At 40.1% G+C, this 23,548-nt stretch overlaps 1 protein-coding gene across 3 annotated transcripts; it reads right to left on the bottom strand.

Annotated features, from left to right (window-relative positions):
• Positions 1 to 5,259: 5,259 nt before the first annotated feature.
• DNAJB11 (DnaJ heat shock protein family (Hsp40) member B11) lies at positions 5,260 to 23,512 on the bottom strand. Of its 3 annotated transcripts, none has more exons than XM_063722380.1 (11): positions 23,318 to 23,512; positions 19,948 to 20,752; positions 18,660 to 18,816; positions 15,184 to 15,281; positions 13,284 to 13,416; positions 9,554 to 9,696; positions 8,989 to 9,071; positions 8,293 to 8,350; positions 7,086 to 7,197; positions 6,473 to 6,632; positions 5,260 to 5,716 (listed from the first exon to the last, which is right to left on the bottom strand). In XM_063722380.1, exons 2-11 carry the CDS (start codon positions 20,013 to 20,015, stop codon positions 5,652 to 5,654), a joined length of 1,077 nt encoding a protein of 358 aa, XP_063578450.1. In that variant the 5' UTR covers positions 20,016 to 20,752; positions 23,318 to 23,512; the 3' UTR covers positions 5,260 to 5,651. The 3 variants fall into 3 exon arrangements, with proteins under 3 accessions (XP_063578450.1, XP_054409081.1, XP_002814428.1); XM_054553106.2 differs by having other exon boundaries at positions 19,948 to 20,350; positions 23,318 to 23,460; XM_002814382.6 differs by having other exon boundaries at positions 19,948 to 20,414; positions 23,318 to 23,438.
• Positions 23,513 to 23,548: the final 36 nt, after the last annotated feature.

Raw genomic sequence — 23,548 nt, 5'->3', positions numbered from 1 at the left:
TCCCACCTCCCAGAATGAACTGTCAGACATGTGAGTAGAAATGACTCCAGACCCAGCCTTCAAGCTGTTGTCCCAGCTGACACCAAGTAGAGCAAAGGAGTTGTCTCCATCAGTCTAGCTCATATTGCAGATTTGTGAGAAAAAAACAAATGTTGCTGCGTTAAGCCGGTAAATGCTAGGATAATTTGTTATATGACAAGAGTAACCAGGACATCACCCTTATGTTATCATTACGTTCTCACCTTGCTTCTTGTGAGACCCTTGCTTTTCTTCTATACCAGTTGCTGAGAATTACAGGAAGACCCTTGCTCCCACCAATGTCAACATTTCTTTGCCAGAAAACACAGAGGCATTTAACTCATATTTCGAAGACTTACAGCTTCTTAGAATGGCCCTGGTGGTTATACTTTTTGTTCAACTGACTCTATTTTGTTACAGTTACTCTGCCCACAAAGTGCAAGACCCCTTGTGATTATGTTGGGGGACATCAATTCAAATGACACCGTGATAGCATTACTGTCAAATCATGCTTCCCTCTCAATGCTGTTGATGAAGCTGGTGCACCCCAACCCTGTTCTTACAGGTTAAGTTGCTTTTTCCCACTTGAAACATTGTACAACAGCCAAAACTCATCTGGTCAGTTTTAATGTGTCCTGCCCCTTCCTAGGACTTATTGCAATGACAAACATATAAGAGCTGTGAAAACTCTGTGACTTACACACAGTAGGCACCTGGTGTTTTAAGCTCTCTTCCTGAAATGCTCACTGACAATAAAAGTATTGAACAGATCAGGACTGAAAACATAGCTTTGTTTTGTGCCAGCAAAGACTCTCTTCTCTCCTTTCCAGGTTGACATTGAGCCATTAATCAACAGTATGTTCAACAGTAATTAGTGAGTTATGAATCCAACTATGTGCCTCTATTTTATCTCCAGGGGATATCACAAGATGAATCATAAAACACCTTGCTGAAAACATTATCGCATTTCCCGTTCTGGTTTAATGTTACCTAACTGGTAGAAAACACAGAAGACTTAATTACATGATTGCTTTTTTTTTTTTTGAGACAGAGTCTCGGTCTGTTACCCAGGCTGGAATGCAGTGGTGGCGCAATCTTGGCCCACTGCAACCTCTGCCTCCCGGGTTCAAGTGATTCTCCTGCCTCAGCCTCTCGAGTATCTGAGATTACAGGCACGTGCCACCACACCTGGCTAATTTTTGTATTTTTAGTAGAGATGGGGTTTCATCATGTTGGCCAGGCTGGTCTCGAACTCCTGACCTCAGGGGATCCGCCTGCCTCGGCCTTCCAAAGTGTTGGGATTACAGGCATGAGCCGCCGTGCTCAGCCTTGTTCTTAATCACCTAGTTTGGCCCCTTGCAGTGGCTTCCATAACTAATTCTCAGAAACCATCCTTTAATTTATTATTATTATTCTTTGGCAGAATCAGGCTCCCAATCAAAATCCAGCCTGTATGGAATCTGCCTTGTCTACATTAAGATTAAGGGAGGCTAAAAGAGGAGGGTAGTTAAATGCGTTATTATTTGAGTTTGCATTGAAAGTTATAATTATTATTATTTTACTTAATATCCTGATTTTTAGTGGCAATAGCTAGAAAATGGCTTAAAAAAAAAAAAAAGGGTCTGGGGCTCCAGAGCTGATAGCTCTCACGGCATTATTTTAGCGCCACCTTCACACAAACATCATGCATTGCAGAGGGAAGGAAAATTTTAACAAATCATAAGCCTCCCAAACTTTAGTTGTGCAACATATATTATTAACTTGTTCTTTTTTGCCTGCCTGTCCCAAGAGAGGCATCCCAGTTGTAAATGTCAAATCAACCAACAACTCTATGAAACATGTACTGTTATTATCACCATTTTACAGAGGGAGAAATTAAGGCACAACTAGTAAATAGTAGAACTGGAACTTGAATCTGATCAGTGTGATTCTAGACCATGCACATGGTAACCACTATGGTATATAAAACCTCCCGTTTTGTTTCTATATTCTGCCAAAAAATGATGTTTTCAATATAAAAGGGTAAAGTGAACATCAGTAAGAGGAAACGGAAGCCCAAGAGGGAAGAGGTGATTGATTATAAGAAACATTTTCTTTGAAGGAAATCCTGTCTTCTGGACTGGAGACAATTCCAGAATACTGAGAAAATCACCTAAGTGTGAAAGTGAAGATCCCTAGGGCCCAGTATGGGTTCACAAAGAGAGTCATATCAGACACACCTAATTTCCTAACAGGCTGTTGTCTAACTGGATTTCAACAAGATCTCTCAGCATACCCATGTGGACAAGATAAAGAAATATAGCTAGATGCAAAATCAATTATTTTTATGGAGGTTGATATGACTTTACCCTGATGTTCAGATGATTGTCAACCTGGAAAAAGCTTTCAGTGGCAAAATCTAAGAGCTGACTTCAATTCTTTGGCTAGGGCTTTTATTCACTGTTTAGATGAAAATCTTATGTCTCAGTCAATACAGTGCACAGATAACATCAGGTGGAGAGGTTCATACTGAATGACTGAATTGGAGGATCCCAAAACATGGTAACAGACTGGACCACTGGGCCGATTGAGTGAGGGGGAGGTAACTGAATAGGCGTGAATATGAGGCCCTTTATCCCAAAGTACTAGTCAACTTCTGTTGAGTGACCTGGGACAGCCTGGGCGAGACTCTTAGAGCAGTGCAATCCACCGAAATATAATGTGAACTACATACGTAATTAAAATTTCCTATTAGCCAAATTCTAAAAAGTGAAAAAAAAAAAAAACTCAGGTGAATTTTAGTAATATATTTTGTTTTTAATAATCTATTTTATTTCACCAGTTATATTCAAAATACTATCATTTAAACATGTAATCAATATAAAATTGAGACATTTTACTTTTTTTATACTAAGTCTTCAAAATCCAGTGTGTATTTTATGCTTCATAGCACCTCTGTTTGGATAAGCCACATTTCAAGTGCTCAGTTGCCACATGTGGCTACCAGATTGGACTATGCAGCTCTAGAGGGTTTTCACTGACACTCAGTGTGATGAGACTGCCCCCAAATTATGTCATTCTCAGGCTGGCCGCATTATTAGAGGAACTGTGCTTAAAGTTATACCACTCAGAAATATTTCATTTCTCTTAATGGAATAAGAAAGGGTCGGGGCTCTTTGACATCTAAACTCATGATGGAAGCTGTACTGGTGCCCACTGCCTGTGACCTGTGTCCAACCCTTCACTGTGAGTCCTGGAGCAATTTCAGTGACTAAAATACTAGAATTTAAAAAAGTGAACACTTACCAAGTGGTGTCTTCTCTCGCTTATCTTTCAGAGCCCTTGGATATCTTTTGTTCATGGTAAAGGTTGCTACCGGAGCCAATAGCAGCTTTTTTTCAAGGAACAGAATAAAATTATCTTTCCATTCCCATTTCTAGTAACACCCATTGGACCTTTTCAAACAGGTTTTAAGTTTCCAAATCCTGTTCCCTTTTCAGTGATTTCTGAGCACTAACATCCATCTAGGATTTGGCAATCCAGCACCTAACCAATAGTGAATGCAGCTAAGGGGCAGAAGCATATGTAAGTGAATAAATCTCTGAATAGCCCAAAAAAATGTTTAAGATGCATAAAAGACCAAGCACAAAAATACCCCCTTCATTATCTCCATTTTGCAGATGAGAAAACTGAGGTTAACAGGCTTCCTCAGTGTCATAGCGATTAAGTCTGATTCCAGGCCAAGCATCCTTTCAGCCTCATTGCATAGCTCCCTGGAATGGCTTTTTTCCTTGCAGAACTGAAGACACTATTATCTGTTCTTCCACATTAATTACCCAGCATCCTTCCTCTACAGTGTTTATTTTCCCTTCTTAAGAAAATCTATGGAACTTTAATATAAATCTTTCCAAATTACAATGTGCCTCAGATAAAGCACTTAAAGCTACCTGAAGCTCAGAGTCCAATAATGAAAGAATATTCTTTAACTTATTAAATCACGACAATCTAGACAATGGATAAGAAGGAGTGACAAAGCCCAGGAGTGACAAAGCCCCATTAACATTCTTCTTTGTAGGAAACACATTATCCCTATGGTGTCTTTCTCACCAAGACTAGCAGCTCTAGCTTAGTATCATGACTGACCCTTGCATACATCTTGGAAAAATGGGGATTAGTAAGTGCAAATAATGATCAAGACTTCTTCAGGGCTAAGATGTATAAAGGAAATGACGATCACTCCTGAGAAATGCTCAACTAGAGGCAATTCAGTACATAATGAATCTTACAGGTACAAAAAGTCCACTAAACTTACATACGTATTTGTGTGGTTTCACTTGATTTTTTGTTTTTTTAGAGATGGAGTCTTGCTCTGTCACCCAAGCTGGAGTGCAGTGGCACGATCTCCCCTCACTGCAACCTCCACCTCCCAGGTTCAAGCAATTCTCCTGCCTCAGCCTCCTGAGTAGCTGGAATTGCAGGCACCCACCACCGTGGCCGGCTAATTTTTGTATTTTTAGTAAAGACAGGGTTTCACCATGTTGGCCAGGCTGATCTCGAACTCCTGACCTCGTGATCTACCCGCCTCGGCCTTCCAAAGTGCTGGGATTATAGGTGTGAGCCACCACACCTGGTGATTTCTAAGATATGTATAGCCCAAAAGCAGGGATGCTGCTAGAACTATGCTGATGGCTAGAAGGCAGCTCCACACACAATACCCAACAGCAGTTGTTAAACAGAATTGAAATACTCACTAGCAGAGACAAAAAGTCCAAAGTACATGAAAAGTAGAGTGTGATGTGACTATATATATGAAAATGAGGGAGATTCAAAAGTCAAATGTACTCGTCACATAGCATCTGAATTGGGTGCCATGAGATGAGCAAACATAATTTGCAACTCTAAATTCCTTTTCTAGAACCAGTGGTAGTCCTTGTTCCTAAACAAACCAAAGGCTTTCTAACCATGAGGTCAACTGAAATTATGTACATGAAAGGTGCTTTCTAAACAGTAAAGTGTCCATATCAGATTATTATTCCCAAATTAAATGAGAGAAAATATACTTCCTCAAGGACAATTAGATCTTTGTGTAACCTTCATTCACGGACCCCAATCAACCATTCAGTTTCTTCCAAGCTCCTTTCTAGCAGATGCCGTATGTGTAATTGGGCATGGGGACTGGATCTATATCACTCTTTTGCATGCGTGTGCATCCATCTTGCTTGATGGGAGGACAACCCAAATAGCTCACAGAAGAAACAGGAGTCATGAAAAAAATAACAACAAAATGTATTTAAAAACAGACTTCTCCAGTTGGCATTTTGAATGAAATTGCTAACAACTCCAACCCTCTATGTTGTGTTTCTTTTGCTCCTGGAGTCCTCTTGCAGCTTTAATTCTTGAAACTCAGGCGGCAGCACCAGACATTAAATCCCCAAAGGGAGAGGTATTAGTAAACCTTTTGCTGGTCATTCTTTTCTGAATGCAAATGGACAAATTCTTAAGCCCTCTTATTCATTTCATGATGATCATTAGACAAAAAAATTAAGCCAAACTTGCATATTGAAAATAAAAACAAAAACACACACAAAAAAACCCTGCAGATAATAAATATCGCTTATTCACTTATTTTAAACAAAGTCCAATTTTATTCACTCTTAATATCCTTGCAGTCCATTGTATACCTTCTGCACTGACCCTTGTTTCAGTAGCTGTTTGATACCTGAAGAAAGAATGAACAAATGACTCCATTAACAAAAAAATGTTACTTTCCTAATGTTTAAAGAGCATATTTCAAGAAAAGGCTCATAAAAGGCCTTATGACAAACATGGATGTGAATTAAATAACTACCAGTCTCCAATGTAATCGCATGTAGGTAACCCCACACATGCACATGTGTGTCCAGGATGATCCCTTGTCTCTTTCTTTTAGGCCCACATACCACATACATGTCCCACAAAGCTCTATGAAATGAGGAATGAGAAGAGGCAATCAAAAGGGAAAGAAAACTCTTCAGTTCAGTCTTCCATTCCTTCTTCTGTATCCTCTTTTCAGTTTTTACCTCCTTCATTGCTCTCCTTTCTCTTACTATTTAGGACCCCCAGTGGGGCCCTCTTCTCAACCAGTCATCCTAGACATGCACCCATAAGCTTCTAATCTTTCTCCTGTCTACCTCATCTTCCCTTTTACAGTGTGGTCTAGTTCATTTGTTTTAAGTGATTCTGTTTCACTCCCATATACTCTATCACTCCCTAGGTTTCAAAGCACAGCTTACACAGACTTTTGCAACACAAAGATGCAGGATTTTTAATATATTGCCGTTACAGAGAAAGATTAGTTCATTCCTATCTTAGTGTTCTACTAGCATTAATGATTGATGTCTCATGTCACTGGAGAGTTCTTCTATTGCCATCCTTTTCTCATCACACACACACACACACACACACACACACACACACACACACTAATATGCCATACCTTCTCTTGCTTCCTCTGTTAACTGTTCTTTTGGAAAATCCACATCAAAAGTGATTATCAAAGAGCCCTTGATATTGTTGTTGTCAAAGTTGGGGAGCCCTTCCCCTTTCTTCCATAGCTTCGCTCCTGGCCTGGTGATCTTATCCCGGGAAATATGTACCTAGAAAACCAAAGAGAATGTACTGCAGCAGGAGCAGTACATCTGAAGTACATCACACAGCTTCTAGTGAGCACTGGTACACAAAGCTAATGTCACAGCTCAGCAAAAAGAAAGAATGAGGGAGTAAAGGAAATACCATTAGGACAATGTGAGTCAACAACAAAGGATTTTAAAGAAGAAAAATCAAACACAAAAACAAGTAAACAAAGAAAGGTTTTCGTCAATAGTAACTATAAGGACAAGATTGTCAAAGGCTGTGCAATCCATTCTGAGTAGCTGAAAGGTCTGGCACTGTTATTGCAGTATGCCCAGCAGCAGAGTAAGTACAGACGGCAGAATACGACCAAGAAAGGAGTCCATCTGGTTCTCAATGACTGAAACAGCTGATACATCTCAAAACTACCCACACGAAGGCTTCAAAAGGATGGAGAACAAGTAAATTGGTTTGTTTACCTTGTGACCATCCAAGTGAGTAATATCCATCTCAAAGCCAACCAGTGACTCAACTAATGAGATTGTCACATTTGTGTACAAATCATCTCCTCTCCTTTCAAATATTGGGTGCCTAAAAACAGAATAAGGTAAAAATTATTAATTTCCAACTTTAAGTTCAAACAGTTGTTAGAAAAATCTTGGAAAAAGGTGAACACCACTCTTTCAAACAATAAACATTTCTTAGACATACCTTTGTGTGTAGTATTAATCGAGAATATAAAGTTGTTTAAGTCTTATTAAATGCTACTGTTAAGGAACACACAATCAGCAAAAGCCAGAGTATAGGTAAAACTATAATCATTAGATTATGGAAAAGAGAGAAAGACAGCTTCTGGGGAGATCATCTTCAGAAATAGGTCTATAGAAGTTTTCCTGAGCTGGGCTCACAAGACTAAGTTGGCTGTAGAAATGCAGATAAAATGGGTGGAGGGAAGGGGAAATAGAGTGAGAAGGAATTCTGGCAAAGACAAGGAAGGTGTCAGGTTTATTCAGGAAACAACACATGTTCCAGTTTCTCTAAGAAGTGATGATAAAGACAAGGTAGGTAAAGAAGCTGGGGAAAACAACACTGAGATTAAAGAGTGCAGGAAGGCAAAGTCCCAGACAGTGGGGGGCCATTTCTCCATATTCTGGTGGGAACCCTGTTTTGATGACTCCTTACAGAGACAGAGATATTACTAGTTTCCAAAGTGGTAACAAGAGAGAAACAGTAATCAAGAAAGCCGGAGACCCAGGCAAAACTGTCTAAGCAGCACTTCATGCTGAAGAGAAGCTCACAAAAGAAAAGCTCTCTCTTTATAGAAACTGCATATTATGTAGAAGGTTCTGTCTATGGAAAAGTCTCCTATTGTTGTATGGTGCCATACTTCTTCAGCTAAAATCTCAGCTTTGACTCCCTATCTTGTTTGTTTCTCTTTTATAACTCCTTACTTATCAATTCTTTCCTTTCAACATCTCTTGCATTTTTAAGTCCTAAGTAAATAAATAACTGGGGCTCAATCCTAGGGCCCAACCCCAAGTTTTCAGCCTTGTAGAGGAGTTACAAATCATCGTTTAGGGTAATAAGGGTAAGAAACAGAGAAAAAAGTCTCTAACTGCTCTGGTGGCCACCTACGTCTCCATAATCTGACTCATCTGAGAAGACCTCTAAAATTAGATTACTTACTTGACAACTTTGATTCGGAACCGTAAATCTCCAGGCTCCCCATCCACATGAGGCTCACCTAGTCAGAGCAGATTACAGCATATTGTAAATCATACAAGTTGAATACCACAGATCTATTTGGCAACTGATACATTTTTTTAATCCACTACTTTGGGCATTGACCTGTCAAATCTGTGACGGCTGTGTCTCTGCCTGGTTATATCAAGTTTCAGATTATTAGAAATCATCACCTTTGCCTCAGATACAGCAGTACATAACTTGACCCATTTCCTAAACAAAGAATGATACCCTGGTCTCCTGAACCTAAGTCTTAAAGCTTTTTTTATTTTTAGAGTTTTAAACTTAAGTCTAAAGGTGAGGTCCTGAGAGCATCTTATTAATGCCAACTAGAGTTACATATCTTCTTTCATTGCTGAATTAAAATTCATTAAGGTCTGAACACCCTAAATTTTGATGAAACTTAGGTTACCTCATAATAACTTTTGGCCATGACATTCAAAGGATAAACGGTAATGCTACTGCTTCAGGTAAACAAAAGGTTTTGTATATCCTAAAATTGGCCGAAGAGTGTTGGAAATTATATACGCATTTACTATGTGAACATTAAGATGGAGTAAGGCAGGGGTGAGAGGTATTCACAAACAAGCAGAGAGCAGAAAGTTATCACAATAAAAAAATCAAATATCAATATTTCACCTTCTCCAATAAAGGGGTACTCCATGCCGTCTCTCACCCCAGGCTCTATTTCTACTTCCAGCGTTCGTTCTTCATTCACTAGTCTGAGGTAAAGAGAATTAAAAGAGGAGAAAAATAATGAAAATATAAACAAAACATCAGATATAGATAAAGTTTTATCTATTTTATCAGAGCTTTTTCTTGGAAGACTGTAGTGTGCCTCTACTTGACAAAACTATCAGATAATCATTTACATCTTCTATATGCTAAAATCCAGGGTGAAGCTACTATACATTATATAAACATATAAGGCTTCTCTAATAGTACAAGAAGGAAGAAAATGAAGCATTAATACTTGTTGAAAATGTACCAGAAATAAAGGGCACTGCTTGTTAGTTCAGAAACATAAAAGGAGATATTTAGAAATACTTCAGAAAAAAATGTACATTGTTTTGCTCTATCCTTTTGCAGAACATGGCAGTGGGGAGGGGACAGAGAAAGATCTAGTATGGACCATTAGCATTTGACTAGATGAATGAAATTAACAAGTGTTTCTTGGTAGAACAAAGAAGGTGCTTTCACTTACTTGACATTAGGGCATTCGTCGCAGACCACCTCCTGGGTCATTTGGAAGCGCCCAGGGCCCAGCTGGGTGGTCCGCATCTCTTGCCGACAATTGCACTTCCGTTTGCCAGGAGCCTGCCTTGCCACAGGTTTGTTTCTGACTACCTAGGAAGTGCATAAACAACATCAGCTTCTCTCTTGTGTAAAATAGCCTTTCCTTTCCTCAGTTGATCAAGGCTCTGCACATATGCCGGGACTGAAACTTCCCCTTCTCTGGCAATCTATCCCTCAGAGATCTAAAGCTGACAAAACTCTTTGAAGAGTACAAATCAGCCCCCAAACAGGAATGAAGCAAACACATACTTAAATGCCTCAAATTCTAAAGCTGGAGAAGTAGAGACGGGAGTAAGAAACAAGAGAACCGAAAAATAAAGTGTATGATATCAGCATTTCTAAGCCACAACTAAATGCTACTGAGTTAAAGTAGTTCATGTAATGATTATCTTTTAGGAAATCCGAGCTGTGTAAAGCATAACCCCTGAGGAACAATCACTGCCTTCAAAACCTGGTATGTGGCTACTATCCAGTCCTCTGATTAACCTAATGAAAATGTCTCCTTGTTTCAGGAAACGCAATCCAGGACTATTTTCTGGAGCTATCTCCATTCAGATACTTTAACACGTAGGAAGAGAAACAATGACCATCTCTTTGTAGTTGACTGCAATCAAACATTCTGATCCCTCTAAGAATGTAAAATTGATATATATGCAGAAATGTATTCCTAGTTTTGCCTGTTTAAATAGTCAAACATCTAATCACAAGGTATGTGCTCATGCAGCAGAATGACGAATGCTTGGAGAAAAATCCCTTAAAGCCTACCAACATATGAAAGGCCCAGGTCAACAGAGTAAATTATAGCAACAATAATAGTAATCAGAGCAAACACTTTCTAGCACTTACTACATGCCAAGCAATGTGCCAAACACTTTTACATATTCATTTAACCCTCACAACTGTATGAGACAGGTACTGTTATTACCCCCATTCTACAGATGAGGTAACAGAAGTATAGAAAGGTTAAGTAACATGACCAAGGCCACATGACTAATACATGGCAGAGCCAGGATTCTAAATTAGGCAGTCTAGCTGCAAAGTCCATGCTTCTTAACCATTGTGCTATCCTATTTCTCAAGGTATTTTTTTTTCTTTAAAAAAGAATTTACATACAGAAGGAGCAGGATTGAAAACAAGGAAAAAAAGAATTCAGCATGGGGTTACTGAACCAGCAAAGCCATTTACAGCCTTTACAATAGCTGGATTAAAAAAGACTTTGTTCGGGAACACATTAACAGCAAAAAGTGATGTCTACTGTGTATTACTGACAACTGCAGAACAGGCTTGGAAGGGAACATGGGCGCTAATTAGGCTCACCTCTTTCCTCCCATATAAACAACCTCACTGGTTTATGAAGATTTTTAATGCCCTTTTCTCCTGCAGCCTGAACAGTATTACAAGTCAGTTGCATCTTCTGTGATTGTCTATATCTCTTCTTTCAATTATTCAGAGAAGCAGCTACAACTAAGCAGAATACGCTTCTTGTCAAGATGGCACATATGCACAGGCTACCGGCTGTCTCCTCCAGTATCCTGGAAAAACTACAAGAAAACATGGATTCCAGGAAACAGTAACTACAACACAGAATATATGAGAAAATCCTACAGATAGAGGGCTGTTTTGAACTGTTTCCGATGACTGCAGAAAACAAAAGACTCCAGACAGCAAACAAAACAAAAAACACCCCAAGACACCAAACAAAACACAGTTAAAACCAGCGGGCCAGGGCTCAGCCCAGGATGCTCTGCAGGGAAAGGTAGTTGCTGGTACCTGTAAGGGAATATCAGCTCAAAGGCCAAGACAGCTAGATACCTGAGAAGGTCTATCATATGCCCCGCAAAAGACAACAAACTGAATAACACATATATTTTAAGCAATTGTACTTTGCTTAAAAAAAGATTAGACAGACCAGGAACTTAAAACAAGCATGATAATACTTAAGGAGGGAAGGCATTAGTAAAATGATATAGAGTAAGAAATAATGCAAGAATCAAGTAGAAATATTATGCATAAAAATATGAGTTGAAATTAAAACACAGCAGATGGGTTATTATTAGAATGGATATAGCTGAAGACTGAAGTAGTAAGCTGGGAGATCACAATGAGGTACCTCCCAGAAGGAAGCAGTGAAGGATAAAGAAACAAAATTTGTTTTTCATATTTAAAAGAAAGTTAAGAGCAGACAGAAGTAGGAGTGATAAAATAATTATAAAAAATAATGAGACATATTTTCCAGAATTTAAAAAAGATGAATAACCTCATATTAAAAGATCCCAGAGTTTTAGCAGAAAATATAGACAGACAGCTTTCTTATTTTATTTTAAAATTTTTTTCCAGAGATGAGTTTCAGTTATGTTGTCCAGGCTAGAGTGCAGTGGCTATTCACAGATGCAATCACAGGACACGACAGCCTCAAACTCCTGGCCTCAAGCAATCCTCCTACCTCAGCCTCCTGAGTAGCTGAGATTACAAGTGTGCTCCACTGCACATGGCTGCTTTCTTATTTTAGAACAAAAAGGAATTTCTTTAAAAAGACACAAAAACTAACCACTAAAGACTGATAGATTTAATTACATTAAAATTAATTAGTTCTGTTTGCTGAAAATTGAAATAAATCTTAAACATAATGAAAAGACAAGTTACAAACAGATAGGCTATATCTGCATTACATACAGCCAACAAAGAATTAGCAGCAAGAGTGAAGTACTCTTAGAAATCAATAAGAAAGAGGCAAAAGAAAGAACAGGCATTTCACAAGAGAGGAAACAAATATGGCCAATAAACACAGGAAGAGATGCTGATCCTAATTGGTAATTTTAAAAAATGTAAAACAAGACCATAATGAGATAATATTTTATACCCATTTGATGAGCAAAAATTAAGAAGTCTAATAATTCCAAGTATTAGTGAGGCAGTGAATCTATAGGATCTCATAAATTGCATGTAGAAGCATCAGTACAATCAATTTCAAAAACAATACAGTATTAACTTGTAAAAATGAACATTGGTTCATATTACCCAGCAATTCTACTCTCAAGCATATCCACCCAAGAGATATTCTTGTTCATCTGAACCTGGATATATGGATTAAAATGTTCATAAAAGCGCTGTTTGGAATTGAATAAAACTGGAAGAAACAAAAATGCCTATTAATAAATTATGGTCACAATATAGCAATAAGCAACAAGGGTGAATCCTAGTAACATAATAGTGAGTGAAAATAACCAGTCCCAGAAAATAATGAATAAAATACCATTTCTAAAAAATCAAAAACAATACAATAAACAATACATTATTCAGGTATTCATATATACATGATAAAATAAGAATGGCAAAAGAACAATAAAGACATAATTCAATACACTAGTTACCGCTGAAGGGAGGCAGGGTAATGGAACAGGGAAGTGGCATGTAGGTGGATTAAGTCATGGTAATGTTTTACTTAGTTCTTAAGCTCGGTGATAAAACAATGACATCAGTGTATCATGAACCAAGCATTATAATTAATTCAATTTTGTGCATTTGATCACTCCCTCTTACCCTCAAAAAGACAGAGAAGGTACATATAAACCTCTTATTTTTAGTCAAAAGTACAAGTTCTGGGAGTCAATATGAACAGCTATATTGTTTGAACTTACTTCCACAAAATTTCCTGCATATACTTCTTCCAAAGTGACTTCTAGATCTACAATAATATCACTTCCTCTTGGAATATTTCTGTCTTGCTGACGAGGGGTTCCTCCAAACATGAAACCAAAATCCCCGAAGAAGCTAAAGATAAGTGCAAAATCATCAGGAAAAAAAAATTAAGATTCCATGTTTCACAATTAACTCATTTTCTTTACATTGATAAACTATTGTTTCTACCAATGCATTGTGCAAAACTACAAGGTATTTTTTAATACAATGGAGTCATCTATCATACATAATTTTAAATTTATATACTATCAACCATATTGTAACTATATGGTCCCTTACTACAAAAAAATTCACTTTTTAACAAAATATAGCCCATACATATAGTACAGTACATACACAGACAGTATGCCAATGAATTCAATGTTGGACCCAACCAATGAAATAATAATCTTTCAATATTGGGAAAAATATTGGGAAAAGTCTGAATTTCAATATTGGGAAAAATCTGAATATGAAGACTTATTGAGAAAGAGTACAGTATACATAAACTTGTGTAATGCTAAATGTAATGGTTAATTTAAGAAATTTTTATCGGTAATTTTAACATATGTAGTGTTCTCTTTACATGCTTTTTAGAAGCTAACTTGTTGAAAGAAGCTACTGCTCTACACAAAAATCTTGAGTATGTAATTAAATAAGCTAAAAAAGCATCAGCCTTATTAAAATCCTAGTGCTTAAGGAGAAGGAAGTTCTAGCCTCTATAAGACCCAAACTAATTTTTGTAAGTAACAAGAGTAACTTGAGATTAACAAAAAAGGTGACCTTCAATCCTACAGGTGGTTTAATCTAATGTTAATTTTTGGTGTTATTAAGAAGCCTCACATATTAGCACAGCGATGATGATAACTATATAACTCCCCCTCCACCAACCAACTCAGGTGAATGAATTCCCTGAATCTTAAATAAAGGCAAGGGGAGAGAACAGGGTGGGGGCTGGGGAAACTGTTTCTCTTTCTGATATCCCCTAGGGATCACTTCAGCCAGCCAAATTGATCCTGGCGGGGGTGGTGGGGAAGATGTCCTAATCATGTTACTCACACATCTTTACAGGCCCTAAAATCTACTCCCCCACCCCAGGCCCTCCAACCAAGCACTAAATGGTGGTAACTACTATATGCAACAGTGATTCTTACTTCTTTTGGGGAAGGGTTCATAGAACCCTTTGAGAATCTGAAGAAAACAATGAACTCTCCCCGCAAAAAGGCAGATTCGAACATCTTTTTGTTTATAATTTCAGACCTGAAACCCCAGATTAAGGTCTCTTAGTATATGTAATCATCAGGGAATGTGGAAATTCAAATGCTCAATAAAGAGTGGTTCAAAGAGTGAGGAGGAAAGTGTTTATTATTCCAACCACCCAGCACTCCCAGAAAGCAAGAGATAAAGGTCCTCTACCCTAATTCCTTCCCCTAATGCTGCTTATTATAATCACCCTCACTTGCTGATAGCATGAGGCAGTGGCAGCTCTGGGTATGGGAGCAGGAATTTTTCTATCTCTGCTAACAATAATTTTGCTCATTAAGTGGTTTGCAGATTCCAAGGTAGCAAGTAGGCAAGGATGAACTGATTTCCAACACATGTCCCCACCACAAATTGTCCACACTGATTTAACTGATACGGTTGGCTAGATGGAATGTCCTTTCAGTGCCATCCATCTTTCCTGAAGCTTTGTGAAAATAGAAGACTATCTTCCCACAGGGAGGACAATAATTGATCTTTGGATCAGCTAAATTGTACTGTTCATCAAAAGCTTCTGAACTAGGGAATGAGAATAATTCTTTAATCGCTAAGTGACCCTCTCTCAGACACTAACACTTTGCAGATGGGTAAATTACTCACTGTGAAAAAATGTCTCCATGGGAGCTCTGATGACCATCTTTTAATCCCTCTTCACCATAAGTATCGTACTGTTTCCGTTTCTCACTATCTGACAGAACCTGGGGATAAAAGCCAGTGGAGGAAAAGATCATGAGTTGGTAATATCCAGTTAAGGCACAGTCATATTTATGTTTGTTTTTACTTTGACAATGGGTCTAAAATTTTAATAGAATGTAGTTTCCATTATGTACTGTATTAAGGCATATTTACAAAGTTATTTTCTCTAAGGCTAAATTCTTTGATGCATTGTTCATTCCACATTACTCCATTCATGTTTTTAATTTAAAGTTGTCGAAACTCACGTAGTCACTAAAAAATAATACCTGAGATTAGCAATGCAGCTGTGAAGGCCAGGGTGGTTACAGGAAAGAGGTAAGACGGATTCCTCAGGTTTACTTCCCATGCAGTTTGACTCTGGTGCTTATGCTGTTAACCACTGGCCCCACAGGTCTATAACTAACACACACACACACACACACACACACACACACACACACACACACACACACACACACACACACACACACACACACACACACACACACACACACACACACACACACACACACACACACACACACACACACACACACACACACACACACACACACACACACACACACACACACACACACACACACACACACACACACACACACACACACACACACACACGGAGATTGTCAAGTCAAGGAAATCAAATGACAGGCCCTCCAGAGAGGCCTACACTGATCTTTTCATCCTCCTTTTTCCATTTTTTGGTATATGTAGAAATTTTTTGGCATTTGTGGAAGAATGCTGCCTGCCATATATATATATATATATATATGTTTAAGTTTGTAGTGTCCTGAGTTTGAAATGCAGAAAGAGTAATAAGTCAAAATACTCTATGAAGGTTATTCAAGGTCAATTTCATTGCTTGAAATAATTCTTGAAGTTTTAAGTTTCAGAGAACTACATACACAATCATGACTATGCTTTCTCTCTGTATATTAAAGAATGTAACAACAAAATAAGCTTCCATCCTTTTCAAAATTTGCCTTCAACATGCAAAAATAACTTTCTCTTTTATTTAGAGCAATCTGATATATATGCACATATATACTTGTGAAAATTAAATGGCTTTAAAATCTTCCTTTGATATTTATAAACTCCTACTTAGACAGAGGCTGAAGGAGAGAGTTATTTCAAAACCATACTCATGGTGGCCCAGAAAAAGAGAGGTTCAAAGTAGATGTGGCTTGTTGACTTAAAAGAAAGGCATATTCACACAGGACACACTTTTGGCTTAGGGCCCAAATGAGGTGTAAGGAGTCATGGCAAAAATGTATTAACATTTAAGATATCCTTGAAAGGATAAATAGAAATTGAGTATACAAGAGAGTGAACATTCTTAAAAGCAAAGGCAAATGGGTTATTCTAGAAGTGACCACAGTACTTGATTAAAGCCACTATGATAGAAAAAGGGAGAGGAAAGAATGTTTTCACAAGTATCTTTAGAAAATACGTACTTTGGGGAAGCGGAAATGGGCACAGTTAACTTAAAAAAAAAAAAAACCCTTATTATTATCTGGATCTCCAATATTTTCACTTTTAGTCTACTTCTCTGATCTTATCTTGGCAAATAAACGAACCCTGCATTTGAGACTATAAAAAACACCATTTCGAAACCCCCAAAGACTAGTTTTAAGTCAGTTTCTTTTTAGACATCAGAGGCTTCTGTAATAACCCCCTAAAAACTACTCTTGAAGTCATTATCATTTACTTCCTCCTCACTTTTCTTCCATCAAGGAATGCAATTTTATTCCATGGTCTTGGAAACTATTTTAAAAGAAAAAAGGTTTTTAGTTGATTGGCCAACCAATACACAGATTCTCAAGTAATTAAAATGCCAGCAGTGATCCTAGCTCTGTAGAGAAAACAAATTTGTATTCACAAAAGATTCTTCATAACTGTAATCGGATTCTAATTTGTGAACACTAATTTACCTAAGACTAAAGGCAATCAAGCTTGAATGATAAAAAGAAAAAAGAAATTTGAACTAGTGGCTAAAAGGATTGTTATAGTTAAATAAACCACGATTTCATGACTGACCTTTGTATAGCCTGCCTAGGTCATGGATAAAGAACGTGAAGATTCTTTAGAGAGCATGGTAAATTCAGCTTCCCTAGAAAACGTTTTTGAGTATTAGGTTCCTAGCAAACAAGGGGACTATTCATGGAAAATACAGTGCAAAATATAGAATGCATATTATCAACAAGAAACAAAATATTACATATAATTTAGGATGGGCCATCAACCTTCTCAAGTTTATTGATGTGCCTCAGGTTAAGAATTTCTGTCCCTTGGCCAGGCACGGTGGCTCACGCCTGTAATCCCAGCACTTTGGGAAGCCAAGGCAGGTGGATCATGAGGTCAGGAGTTCGAGACCATTCTGGCTAACACGGTGAAACCCCGTCTCTACTAAAAATACAAAAAATTAGCCGGGCATGGTGGTGCACGCCTATAGTCCCAGGAGGGGACTTTTCTTGAAAATTTTCAACTTTTCTTGAAAAATTAAATCATCCAGGAACATACTGTTTGCATTTGTATGACAAAAACTGGCTGGGGTTGAGTAACAGCTGCTCCCTTGAAATGGGGCCAGAAGACTTCAGTTTGTCAAAGTCCTCAACAATCCTTATTGCTTCCCAATATGGAGGCAGAATATCTGCTGCCATGTTTTAACTTATACCTGCCCTGCATGTTATTTGTCTAGTTCATATGAACACACAGGTTTGCAACTCTCATGAAGGCTTTCTTTTTATTTTTGGTTCTAGCTCCTAAACTGATTGAATGACAGACCAATCAGTTGATCTACTTATTAATCTATCTTTTATTTATTCTTTTTCAGCATTATTCTCCTTATTAAAATAAATATTAATATCAAAAGGCAGAAAATGGCATCTACTAACATGAATGTAATATCTAGTACAATACAGCATCAAGTACTACTTCTACTTTTATCTACTGTCTATTTTTAAATAAAAGTGACTTGGGCTGGGTGCGGTGGCTCACACCTGTAATCCCAACACTTTGGGAGGCCGAGGTGGGTGGATCACTTGAGGTCAGGAGTTCGAGACGAGCCTGGCCAACATGGTGAAACCCTGTCTCTACTAAAAATACAAAAATTAGCCAGGTGTGATGGCATGCGCCTGTAATCCCAGCTACTTGGGAGGCTGAGGCGGGAGAACTGTTTGAACCCAGGAGGTGGAGGTTGCAGTGAGCGAAGATTGCACCGCTGCACTCCAGCCTAGGCAATAGAGTGAGGCTCAGTCTCAAAATAAATAAATAAAATAAATAAATAAATAAATGTGAGCTGAAAGGGGTCTTTCTCTGTATTGTATGTTTTTTCTAGAGCTACAGATTTTATTCGTACTTTATCACTTTTCCCGACTCACCTCATAAGCAGCACCCAGATCCTGGAATTTCTCCTGGGCTTGTGGATCATCAGGGTTCCGGTCAGGATGAAGCTGCAAGGCTAGTTTCCTATAGGCCTTTTTAATATCCTTTATAGAGGCACTTCGAGGCACCCCCAAGATCTTATAGAAATCTCGTCTGGGAAGTAGAGGGAGAGAATACTTCATTAAAGAGTTACATGTTATATTTTTCAAAATAAAAGATTTATTTGTCCTCTACATTTAGGTTTGTATCTGAGCAAAGAGGTACAAAAATGAAGGTTTATGTGACACACACACATACACAAAGAATGACTAAAAAGAGAACACCAGAATTTGTAATGAATCTTATATATTGAAGTAATCACAGTAAGAGGCTATATACTTCTTTTCGGATTATTCAAAACATCTGTGGCACTTTTCTTTCAGAACCACCTTCAGTCAATAAAACCACTTCCTTATTTTATGGTCTCATGTTATCTTTAGGCAATAACCATATAATCAAATTAACTCTTTCCCCTTTCCCTATACTGGCTTCAAATGATTTTGACTTTTCTAAAAGTCAAATAACACTCTCAAAGGATGATTTTCCTTATTTAAAAAGATTATGCCACATAAATGTCCTAACAGTAGCACTGCCAGAATGTTAAAGATGAAGCAACTTAAGATAATAAATAGCTCAAGAAGCTGGGAAGTACAAGGGCTGTCTAAAGAGTCTTTTTGCTCCCCTCCCGCACCCAATTTCGTTCAGTCCCAACTCGGCCTGGCATCATCCACTCACTTTAATGTCAGCCCCCCAATGGCTCTTCGAAGGCTTGGCATAGAGCATCGTCCGCTTCTCCACCTCAGCGAGGCACAGCAACTCACCTCTTTGATCAAACAAACGTCCATCCCCTCAACCTCAACCTGGCACTGTCACTACCTTTCCTTACAGTCAGGCATCCCTCTTTCTTCCCCAGCTCTACGTGACACTGCTTCAGCTCACAACCACCTTCTTTACCTCATCCCCCAAATGCCGTTTGGCAATGCATCCAACTCCCACTCCTCTGGGCAAATCTAGCTCTACCTAAGACCCTCTCTGGACCTAAGGCCCTCTCACTGGTGTCACCCACGGTTCTCCTCTCACCCCACTAGCCTGGCCCATACTACCCCTTCCTCCGCCACCCCGCCAACCCACAGCGATGCCCCTCTCCACTCCGTCAGTCTGGCAATGCCACTTCCCTCACCCCCTCCCACCCCCCAGCAAAGGCTGACCCAGGGGCCCCGTTGTCTGCGAGTGTCTGTTACTTACCCGGCAATCACGGCCCCGATGAGGTACAGCAGCAACAGGCAAAAGGTGCTCAGGTTCTGCGGAGCCATGGTTCCTCTGTCCCGGGTCCTGTTCCACACACTTCTCCCAGCCTCCTCCGCTGCCGAGTCGGCTCGCCAGCCCACCCGGCCCTGTGAGGCCGCCTCACACCGGGGGGTGCGGAGGTCTCCTCCTTGGTCCGCAGAGACAGCTAGCTAACCCCCTCCTCTGCCAGTCCACTTCCCGGGAGTCCCGAGTCCCGGTGAGAGAAGCCCCCGGTAGGCGAGAGCCAATCGTTGCCCGGGACATCACACGCGGCCGGCGCCTGGAAGCCAATCAGCGCAGTACACTTCACCTCCGAGGCGGCACGGGCAACCAGTTAGGCTTCAGAACTGCAGTCGCAGCTCTTGACCAATTAGAAGAGGAGACGTCAGAGGGTCGCGCCGCTGCAGGAACCCGCTCAGCCTGAGCTACCGCGAGTCGTAGAAAATTACGTAATGATAGGGGGCCGGTCCGAGTGAGGGCACCTGAGGTACACGAAATCTCTCCGGCTTGCCCACTTCCTCGGACTTTCCACCAATCAGGAGGCTCCTCCCCAGCACCAACCAATTGTGGGAGAGAAGTTTTCTCTGTGCTACAAGCCTGGAATTTCATTCATACCCAGCTACGCGCCGAATGAAGGAGCAGAGGTACAGCGGCCGAATGAGCGGTGACAGTTATTCCACGACAACTGTACATCGGACGCATTGCTTAGGCCTCTTATTTTACGTTCTCCGAGCAACTCCGTAAGACAACTGTCTCGGAAAGGCTACAGTGATGACAGACCGACTTAAATTCGGATTCGGCTTCCACCGCTTCTTAGTGGTGATACCCCCTACCCCTCCCCTCCTCCCAAGTCTAAGCCTAAGTTTCTTTATCAACAAAACTAAGGCAAAGCACTTATTGTCAGTTCTGTGAATTTTAACAGGGAAAAAAAATCTGTAAATCGTCGGGCATGTATAGTAAGCAGGCAACGAGTAAAAACCATTATTACAGTTCGAGCAGAACTCTTTGATTCCCCGTCTTCCCCCCGATTTTGCTCATCACAGTTACACAACACCTAGTTGATCAGGACAAAACTCTAGGTGTTTTTATTCCTTTCATGCATAAGCTATCCAAATCTTTACCTCTGAACTGTACTTGAATCTGTTCACTACATCTCCATTACTAGGATTCTGGGTCACAGTGTATCTCTCACCCGGCCAGGGCCTCCTAACTGGCCTCCTTGCCCCCATTCTTAATATCTTCCTTAGTACCTTAATATATGTTGCTCATCCCTGTCCCTCACTCCACGATTAAAAAAAAAAAAAAAGTCCGGGCGCGGTGGCTCACGCCTGTAATCCCAGCACTTTGGGAGGCCGAGACGGGCAGATCACCTGAGGTCAGGAGCTTGAGACCAGCCTGGCCAACATGATGAAACCCTGTCTCTACTAAAACTACAAAAATTAGCCGGGTGTGGTGGCGAGCGCCTGTAATCCCAGCTACTCGGGAGCCTGAGGCAGGAGAATTGCTTGAACCTGGGAGGTGGAGGTTGCAGTGAGCCGAGTTCCTGCCACTGCACTCCAGCCTGGGCGACAGAGTGATACACCGTTTCAAAATAAAAAAAAATAAAAAAATAAAAAAAAAAAAGTCAAATCATGTCACTCCCCTGCTTAAAAGCCTGGAATGGCTCTTCATTTGCACTTAGAATAAAATCCCAACTCCATGCTAGTTTACAAAGCCGTTTATGCTTTGTACTCTCACCTATTATACTCCTAACCATGCTCCAGCAAAACTTGCTTCCTTTCTTTTTTTGTATACACCAAGCTCATTCCTGCCGAGGGCCTTTGTGCTAGCTATTCCCTTTGCCTGAAACACTATACTCTCCCTCATGTGCTAACATGGGTGATTCCTTCTTTAACTCATATATCAGCTTAAAGGTCGCCACCTCAGGGAAGACTTCCCTGACCAATTAATCAAAATTAGCCCCTACTGAGTTCCTTACTCTTACACCACCCTGTTTTCTTTTTTTTTTTTTTCCTGAGATGGGAGTCTCGCTCTGTCGCCCAGGCTGGAGTGCAGTAGCGTAATCTTGGCTCACTGCAACCTCCGCCTCCCGGGTTCAAGTGATTCTCCTACCTTAGCCTCCCGAGTAGCTGGGACTACAGGCACACACCACCATGTCCGTCTAATTTTTTTGTATTTTTAGTAGAGACTGGGTTTAACCATGTTGGCCAGGCTGGTCTCGAACTCCTGACCTCAAGTGATCCACCCGCCTCAGCCTCCCAAATTGCTGGGATTATAGGCATGAGCTACCACGCCCGGCCTCCTATTTTATTTTTTTCATCCCTGGTCCCTAGACTTACACACTGAAATGCCAGTTTCGTAAGAGCATGACTCTATATTGTTCTGTTCACAGCTGTATAAAAGAGCACCTTAGAACAGTGCCTGGCATGGAGTAGGTGCTGAAGTACTTTTGAGTCAAAGTTACTTGGATGGTGATCATTGTATGGCTGGCTTCTTACTCTTCAGGCCTCAGCTCAAATTTGGCACCACAAAGTGGCCTTCCCTGACCCCCCGCCCCAATTTTCATAGCATTTATCACTATTTGAAATTATCTTATTTTATTCCTTAATATGTATCGTCTATTCTCCCTGTTATACACTCCAAGAAAGCAAGGACTTTGTCTGTTTTGTTCACTCCTGTCATTCTAGTGCGTACCACTGTGCCAGACACACAGTGGTACTCAACAAATAACAGCAGGGTCACTGAGCTAGTAAGTGGTGCAGCCTGGATCCTAACCCAGGTATGTGTAAATTTGAAGCCCCTGCTTTCAGGAAGATACCCAGTAGGGACAATGGCCACACAAAAGAGGAACTAAATTGCATTTTATGGTCTAATTTACCTTTGTTATCTTCCACACCTAGAGAGGCCATAAACGAACTAAAAAAAGGAGGAAATGTCCAGAAATCCTGAAATGGAAGTTTAAAGGAAGGACTGATGGCTTCTGCCCGGTAATCTGAAAAAGCTTCATGAAGGGGGAAACACGGCAGGAAAGCTAACAGAGTTAAGGAGCTGACACTGAGGGGCTGCAGGGAGTGCCAGTCTTGCTTCAGACGCCCTGGGTTTGAATCTTGGCTCCATCTCTTGTGTGACCTTAGGGTTGTGTTATTTTCACCTTTCTACGCCCTAGTTTCTTCATCAGTAAAACGAATGTACTTAAAGGGCTCTTGAGAAGACTGAGGAAATATACATAAAGTTGCTTTACACAGTGCTGAGACCATAGTAAGTGCTCTATAAAGGCAAACTGCCATTAGTATTAGTAGCATTTCTGATGAAAGCGTGCTGATCTTACCAGCAGCTATTAGCTGACCACAGTTATGCGGAGCAACAGAAAGCTTCCTACCCTCCCTGGGTTGAAAGGCGCGACACCAGAAAGCGGTGGCTCTGGCTCCAGGTTCAACTGTTGCCGACTCTCAACCCCAGCCTAGATTTTCTCAGACGCTTAAGCCGCAATCTGCCGCTCTAGCAACGGGGTCCGCCAGTTCTCGGTGGTGCTGGGCCTCGCGCTTGCGCAATGGGCACG

Source organism: Pongo abelii, chromosome 2 (assembly GCF_028885655.2).
Source record: "Pongo abelii isolate AG06213 chromosome 2, NHGRI_mPonAbe1-v2.0_pri, whole genome shotgun sequence".
NCBI lineage: Eukaryota > Metazoa > Chordata > Mammalia > Primates > Hominidae > Pongo > Pongo abelii.
The sequence above is the reverse complement of the archived record's forward strand: the minus strand, read 5'-3'. Positions and strand labels throughout refer to the sequence as shown.

Excerpts from the sequence above, each read along its gene's own strand:
- DNAJB11 (XM_063722380.1), bottom strand. The coding sequence starts at position 20,015 with ATGGCTCCGCAGAACCTGAGCACCTTTTGCCTGTTGCTGCTGTACCTC. Across the intron at positions 9,697-13,283 it reads ATGCAGGAAATTTTGTGGAA|GTAGTCAGAAACAAACCTGT; the intron begins GTAAGTTCAAAC and ends TGCACTTCCTAG. Across the intron at positions 6,633-7,085 it reads CTCACTTGGATGGTCACAAG|GTACATATTTCCCGGGATAA; the intron begins GTAAACAAACCA and ends TTGGTTTTCTAG.